Genomic DNA, 8,001 nt, shown 5'->3' with positions numbered 1-8,001 from the left:
TTTTACTTGAGTAGATATGTGGACCAGTACTTTCATGTGTATTAACCCTCTCCACCCGAAGGCATTTTTCTCGAAATTACGTATTCCAGTTAAAGTAATTTTTACACAGATACTTTTACTTCCACTCAAGCAAAGAATTGAGGTACTTTTACCATCTCTGCTCTGAACTGGTTTTAAACCGGTTTCCTCTGACTCTGAACTGGTCTGAACCAGTTTCCTCTGACTCTGAACTGGTCTGAACCGGTTTCCTCTGACTCTGAACTAGTGTGAACCGGTTTGCTCTGGCTGGTGGTGTGGAGCTGAACAGGGACCAGAATGAGGACCAGAATCAGTTTCCTGGAGGTTTATTCTGGTTTCAGGACTGACAGCAGAAAAGTGAATCAGTGGAGTCGGGTTACATGAGATTCCAGAGCAGAGTTACACAAGAGACCAGCTGGTCCAGCAGGGTCCACATCAGACCTGGTCTAGGACCGACTGCAGGAACCTGGACCAGGTTCAGGTTCAGAGACCACAAAGCAAATTAAAGCTGAAGATGTTTTTTCTTCCATCTGAAAGACAGAAACTGGAGCGAGGACCAGGACCACAACCAGGACCAGGATCAGGATCAGATCTGGATCCTGACTCAGCTGCTTGGAACCAGAGTGCGCCCTGAAGAGACAGAAAGGTCAAAGGTAAGAAATCCTAGAACACTTGGTAGAACGATCTAATCTGGGTTAAACCCGGTCTCTGACCGGTCTGGACCGGTTTGATCCGGTCTCTGACCGGTGTGGACTGGTTAAACCCGGTCTCTGACCGGTGTGGACCGGTTTGACCCGGTCTCTGACCGGTCTGGACCGGTTTGACCGGGTCTCTGACCGGTCTGGACCGGTTTGACCGGGTCTCTGACCGGTCTGGACCGGTTTGATCCAGTCTCTGACCGGTGTGGACTGGTTAAACCCGGTCCCTGACCGGTGTGGACCGGTTTGACCCGGTCTCTGACCGGTGTGGACCGGTTTGACCCGGTCTCTGACCGGTGTGGACCGGTTTGACCCGGTCTCTGACCGGTGTGGACCGGTTTGACCCGGTCTCTGACCGGTGTGGACCGGTTTGACCGGGTCTCTGACCGGTCTGGACCGGTTTGATCCGGTCTCTGACCGGTGTGGACTGGTTAAACCCGGTCCCTGACCGGTGTGGACCGGTTTGACCCGGTCTCTGACCGGTGTGGACCGGTTTGACCCGGTCTCTGACCAGTGTGGACCGGTTTGACCCGGTCTCTGACCGGTGTGGACCGGTTTGACCTGGTGTCTGACCGGTCTGGACCGGTTTGACCCGGTCTCTGACCGGTCTGGACCGGTTTGACCCGGTCTCTGACCGGTGTGGACCGGTTTGATCCGGTCTCTGACCTTGGGCCTTCCTCTTGTAGTAGATGAAACCAGCCAGAGACAGAACCAGACCCAGGGTCAGTCCAGAGGCTCCGATGATGATCTTGTTCCTCTCAGACTCTGGTAAGGACGGATCTGGAGGACAGACAGGAGACAGAGGGACAGACAGGTGAGGGACAGACAGGTGAGGGACAGACAGACAGGTGAGGGACAGACGGGTGAGGGACAGACGGGTGAGAGACAGACAGGAGACAGAGGGACAGACAGGTGAGGGACAGACAGACAGGTGAGGGACAGACGGGTGAGGGACAGACAGGAGACAGAGGGACAGACAGGTGAGGGACAGACAGACAGGTGAGGGACAGACAGGTGAGGGACAGACAGGTGAGGGACAGACAGACGGGTGAGGGACAGACGGGTGAGGGACAGACGGGTGAGGGACAGACAGGTGAGGGACAGACAGACAGGTGAGGGACAGACAGGTGTCTTTACCCCAGTGGGTGATCAGAGGGTCCTTCAGGCTGGCGTGATGAACCACACATGAGATCTTCTCTCCAGACCTGTTGGACACAAACCAGCATCCTTCAGTTCTGACTGGACCAACCCAGACCTGGACCTAGATCTGATCCTGGATCTGGACATAATTTAGACCAAGACCTTAACCAGTTCCAAGCATTTGGACCTGTTTTGTAGCCCTGAATCTGAATGTGGATCAATGCTTGAACCTCCTATCTGGGTCTGGAACCTGGACCTGGATATTGTACTAAATCCTGAGCTGAACCTGGTCCTGGATCTGGATTTAAAACTGAAGCTGGGCCAGCACAGAGACTCAAATGTTGGGACCTAGAGCTGGATTTGATCCTCATGTCTGGACCTGGACTGAAATTGGCCACTTGGTTCCTTGACTTGATTCAAGAACCTGGACTGGGTTCCAGGGACCAGGATGTGACCCCTCGACTTGGACCCAGTACTGAGACCAGCTGCTTGATACCTGGACCTGAACTAGGGTTGGACCTGGTCCCGGACCTGGAAGAAAGATCTGGGATCAGTAAATTGACCTGGCCCCTGAACCTGGACCCTGTGTTTGGACCTGGTTCCCGTGTGTGGGCGTGGCCCCTGTGTGTGGGCGGGGCCTCACCTGGGCGTGTACTCCAGGTGGGAGTGGATCTGGTAGTACCAGTCGGCGTTGGCCATCCGCTCAGTGGACGTGACGTCCTGCGTGACTTCCTGTCCGTCCCTCAGCCAGCCCACCTGGATGTCTTCGGGGTAGAAGTCGTAGACGCTGCAGACCAACAAGCGGCGGCCGCCGCTGTCACGAGTCTCAGAGTGGATCCTCACGTAGGGCGCAACTGGAACCACAACCACCAGCAGAACCGGCAGGATCAGACAAGACCAGGAACCGTTCAGACCGACTGGAAGACCTGAGTCTGTTTGAGGACTGGAACCTGGAACCGGTTTGAGTCTGAACAACAAAGGAGGAACCTGAACAGAACCTGGATTCATCTTCACTGAGCAGAGAACAGCTGCTGGTTCTACTGTGGAGGTTCTCCAGTCTGACCACCAGGGGGAGCCTGAAGTTCTCCAGTCTGACCACCAGGGGGAGCCGGAAGTTCTCCAGTCTGACCACCAGGGGGAGCCTGAAGTTCTCCAGTCTGACCACCAGGGGGAGCCTGAAGTTCTCCAGTCTGACCACCAGGGGGAGCCGGAAGTTCTCCAGTCTGACCACCAGGGGGAGCCTGAAGTTCTCCAGTCTGACCACCAGGGGGAGGCTTTAGATTAATCTCAGGTTCAGTCAGGCTTTAGATTAATCTCAGGTCCAGTCAGGCTTTAGATTAATCTCAGGTTCAGTCAGACTTTAGATTAATCTCAGGTTCAGTCAGGCTTTAGATTAATCTCAGGTTCAGTCAGGCTTTAGATTAATCTCAGGTCCAGTCAGGCTTTAGATTAATCTCAGGTTCAGTCAGACTTTAGATTAATCTCAGGTTCAGTCAGGCTTTAGATTAATCTCAGGTTCAGTCAGGCTTTAGATTAATCTCAGGTTCAGTCAGGCTTTAGATTAATCTCAGGTTCAGTCAGACTTTAGATTAATCTCAGGTTCAGTCAGACTTTAGATTAATCTCACGTTCAGTCAGGCTTTAGATTAATCTCAGGTTCAGTCAGACTTTAGATTAATCTCAGGTTCAGTCAGACTTTAGATTAATCTCAGGTTCAGTCAGGCTTTAGATTAATCTCAGGTTCAATCGGACTTTAGATTAATCTCAGGTTCAGTCAGGCTTTAGATTAATCTCAGGTTCAGTCAGGCTTTAGATTAATCTCAGGTTCAGTCAGGCTTTAGATTAATCTCAGGTTCAGTCAGACTTTAGATTAATCTCAGGTTCAGTCAGGCTTTAGATTAATCTCAGGTTCAGTCAGGCTTTAGATTAATCTCAGGTTCAGTCAGACTTTAGATTAATCTCAGGTTCAGTCAGACTTTAGATTAATCTCACGTTCAGTCAGACTTTAGATTAATCTCAGGTTCAGTCAGACTTTAGGTTCAGTCAGACTTTAGATTAATCTCAGGTTCAGTCAGGCTTTAGATTAATCTCAGGTTCAGTCAGACTTTAGATTAATCTCAGGTTCAGTCAGGCTTTAGATTAATCTCAGGTTCAGTCAGACTTTAGATTAATCTCAGGTTCAGTCAGACTTTAGATTAATCTCAGGTTCAGTCAGGCTTTAGATTAATCTCAGGTTCAGTCAGACTTTAGATTAATCTCAGGTTCAGTCAGACTTTAGATTAATCTCAGGTTCAGTCAGGCTTTAGATTAATCTCAGGTTCAGTCAGGCTTTAGATTAATCTCAGGTTCAGTCAGGCTTTAGATTAATCTCAGGTTCAGTCAGACTTTGGATTAATCTCAGGTTCAGTCAGGCTTTAGATTAATCTCAGGTTCAGACAGGCTTTAGATTAATCTCAGGTTCAGTCAGGCTTTAGATTAATCTCAGGTTCAGTCAGACTTTAGATTAATCTCAGGTTCAGTCAGGCTTTAGATTAATCTCAGGTTCAGCCAGACTTTAGATTCATCTCAGGTTCAGTCAGGCTTTAGATTAATCTCAGGTTCAGTCAGACTTTAGATTAATCTCAGGTTCAGTCAGGCTTTAGATTAATCTCAGGTTCAGTCAGGCTTTAGATTAATCTCAGGTTCAGTCAGACTTTAGATTAATCTCAGGTTCAGTCAGACTCTAGATTAATCTCAGGTTCAGTCAGACTTTAGATTAATCTCAGGTTCAGTCAGACTCTAGATTAATCTCAGGTTCAGTCAGACTTTAGATTAATCTCAGGTTCAGTCAGGCTTTAAATTAATCTCAGGTTTAGTCAGACTTTAGATTAATCTCAGGTTCAGTCAGGCTTTAGATTAATCTCAGGTTCAGTCAGACTTTAGATTAATCTCAGGTTCAGTCAGGCTTTAGATTAATCTCAGGTTCAGTCAGGCTTTAGATTAATCTCAGGTTCAGTCAGGCTTTAGATTAATCTCAGGTCCAGTCAGGCTTTGGATTAATCTCAAGTTCAGTCAGGCTTTAGATTAATCTCAGGTTCAGTCAGACTTTAGATTAATCTCAGGTTCAGTCAGACTTTAGATTAATCTCAGGTTCAGTCAGGCTTTAGATTAATCTCAGGTTCAGTCAGGCTTTAGATTAATCTCAGGTTCAGTCAGACTTTAGATTAATCTCAGGTTCAGTCAGACTTTAGATTAATCTCAGGTTCAGTCAGACTTTGGATTAATCTCAGGTTCAGTCAGGCTTTAGATTAATCTCAGGTTCAGTCAGGCTTTAGATTAATCTCAGGTTCAGTCAGGCTTTAGATTAATCTCAGGTTCAGTAAGGCTTTAGATTAATCTCAGGTTCAGTCAGACTTTAGATTAATCTCAGGTTCAGTCAGACTCTAGATTAATCTCAGGTTCAGTCAGATTTTAGATTAATCTCAGGTTCAGTCAGGCTTTAGATTAATCTCAGGTTCGGTCAGACTTTAGATTAATCTCAGGTTCAGTCAGGCTTTAGATTAATCTCAGGTTCAGTCAGACTTTAGATTAATCTCAGGTTCAGTCAGGCTTTAGATTAATCTCAGGTTCAGTCAGACTTTAGATTAATCTCAGGTTCAGTCAGACTTTAGATTAATCTCAGGTTCAGTCAGACTTTAGATTAATCTCAGGTTCAGTCAGACTGTAGATTAATCTCAGGTTCAGTCAGGCTTTAGATTAATCTCAGGTTCAGTCAGACTTTAGATTAATCTCAGGTTCAGTCAGGCTTTAGATTAATCTCAGGTTCAGTCAGGCTTTAGATTAATCTCAGGTTCAGTCAGGCTTTAGATTAATCTCAGGTTCAGTAAGGCTTTAGATTAATCTCAGGTTCAGTCAGACTTTAGATTAATCTCAGGTTCAGTCAGACTCTAGATTAATCTCAGGTTCAGTCAGACTTTAGATTAATCTCAGGTTCAGTCAGACTTTAGATTAATCTCAGGTTCAGTCAGACTGTAGATTAATCTCAGGTTCAGTCAGGCTTTAGATTAATCTCAGGTTCAGTCAGACTTTAGATTAATCTCAGGTTCAGTCAGGCTTTAGATTAATCTCAGGTTCAGTCAGGTTTTAGATTAATCTCAGGTTCAGTCAGGCTTTAGATTAATCTCAGGTCCAGTCAGGCTTTGGATTAATCTCAAGTTCAGTCAGGCTTTAGATTAATCTCAGGTTCAGTCAGACTTTAGATTAATCTCAGGTTCAGTCAGACTTTAGATTAATCTCAGGTTCAGTCAGACTTTAGATTAATCTCAGGTTCAGTCAGGCTTTAGATTAATCTCAGGTTCAGTCAGGCTTTAGATTAATCTCAGGTTCAGTCAGACTTTAGATTAATCTCAGGTTCAGTCAGACTTTAGATTAATCTCAGGTTCAGTCAGACTTTGGATTAATCTCAGGTTCAGTCAGGCTTTAGATTAATCTCAGGTTCAGTCAGGCTTTAGATTAATCTCAGGTTCAGTCAGGCTTTAGATTAATCTCAGGTTCAGTCAGGCTTTAGATTAATCTCAGGTTCAGTCAGACTTTAGATTAATCTCAGGTTCAGTCAGGCTTTAGATTAATCTCAGGTTCAGTCAGGCTTTAGATTAATCTCAGGTTCAGTCAGGCTTTAGATTAATCTCAGGTTCAGTCAGACTTTAGATTAATCTCAGGTTCAGTCAGACTTTAGATTAATCTCACGTTCAGTCAGGCTTTAGATTAATCTCAGGTTCAGTCAGACTTTAGATTAATCTCAGGTTCAGTCAGACTTTAGATTAATCTCAGGTTCAGTCAGGCTTTAGATTAATCTCAGGTTCAATCGGACTTTAGATTAATCTCAGGTTCAGTCAGGCTTTAGATTAATCTCAGGTTCAGTCAGGCTTTAGATTAATCTCAGGTTCAGTCAGGCTTTAGATTAATCTCAGGTTCAGTCAGACTTTAGATTAATCTCAGGTTCAGTCAGGCTTTAGATTAATCTCAGGTTCAGTCAGGCTTTAGATTAATCTCAGGTTCAGTCAGACTTTAGATTAATCTCAGGTTCAGTCAGACTTTAGATTAATCTCACGTTCAGTCAGACTTTAGATTAATCTCAGGTTCAGTCAGACTTTAGGTTCAGTCAGACTTTAGATTAATCTCAGGTTCAGTCAGGCTTTAGATTAATCTCAGGTTCAGTCAGACTTTAGATTAATCTCAGGTTCAGTCAGGCTTTAGATTAATCTCAGGTTCAGTCAGACTTTAGATTAATCTCAGGTTCAGTCAGACTTTAGATTAATCTCAGGTTCAGTCAGGCTTTAGATTAATCTCAGGTTCAGTCAGACTTTAGATTAATCTCAGGTTCAGTCAGACTTTAGATTAATCTCAGGTTCAGTCAGGCTTTAGATTAATCTCAGGTTCAGTCAGGCTTTAGATTAATCTCAGGTTCAGTCAGGCTTTAGATTAATCTCAGGTTCAGTCAGACTTTGGATTAATCTCAGGTTCAGTCAGGCTTTAGATTAATCTCAGGTTCAGACAGGCTTTAGATTAATCTCAGGTTCAGTCAGGCTTTAGATTAATCTCAGGTTCAGTCAGACTTTAGATTAATCTCAGGTTCAGTCAGGCTTTAGATTAATCTCAGGTTCAGCCAGACTTTAGATTCATCTCAGGTTCAGTCAGGCTTTAGATTAATCTCAGGTTCAGTCAGACTTTAGATTAATCTCAGGTTCAGTCAGGCTTTAGATTAATCTCAGGTTCAGTCAGGCTTTAGATTAATCTCAGGTTCAGTCAGACTTTAGATTAATCTCAGGTTCAGTCAGACTCTAGATTAATCTCAGGTTCAGTCAGACTTTAGATTAATCTCAGGTTCAGTCAGACTCTAGATTAATCTCAGGTTCAGTCAGACTTTAGATTAATCTCAGGTTCAGTCAGGCTTTAAATTAATCTCAGGTTTAGTCAGACTTTAGATTAATCTCAGGTTCAGTCAGGCTTTAGATTAATCTCAGGTTCAGTCAGACTTTAGATTAATCTCAGGTTCAGTCAGGCTTTAGATTAATCTCAGGTTCAGTCAGGTTTTAGATTAATCTCAGGTTCAGTCAGGCTTTAGATTAATCTCAGGTCCAGTCAGGCTTTGGATTAATCTCAAGTTC

The 8,001-nt window shown here is 44.7% G+C and overlaps 1 protein-coding gene across 1 annotated transcript in view; it reads right to left on the bottom strand.

The window, feature by feature from the left end:
- Window positions 1–328: 328 nt before the first annotated feature.
- LOC115409325 (H-2 class II histocompatibility antigen, E-S beta chain-like) overlaps window positions 329–8,001 on the bottom strand; it is a 24,070-nt gene continuing 16,397 nt past the window's right edge. Inside the window, exons 3-6 of the mRNA XM_030120455.1 lie at window positions 2,500–2,710; window positions 1,854–1,921; window positions 1,383–1,496; window positions 329–648 (exon numbers count right to left, since the gene is read on the bottom strand). Of these exons, the coding sequence (XP_029976315.1) occupies window positions 623–648; window positions 1,383–1,496; window positions 1,854–1,921; window positions 2,500–2,710 (419 nt within the window). The 3' untranslated portion in view covers window positions 329–622. The remainder of the gene's footprint in view (window positions 649–1,382; window positions 1,497–1,853; window positions 1,922–2,499; window positions 2,711–8,001) is intronic.

This window comes from Salarias fasciatus, chromosome 3 (assembly GCF_902148845.1).
Source record: "Salarias fasciatus chromosome 3, fSalaFa1.1, whole genome shotgun sequence".
Lineage (NCBI taxonomy): Eukaryota > Metazoa > Chordata > Actinopteri > Blenniiformes > Blenniidae > Salarias > Salarias fasciatus.
The sequence above is the reverse complement of the archived record's forward strand: the minus strand, read 5'-3'. Positions and strand labels throughout refer to the sequence as shown.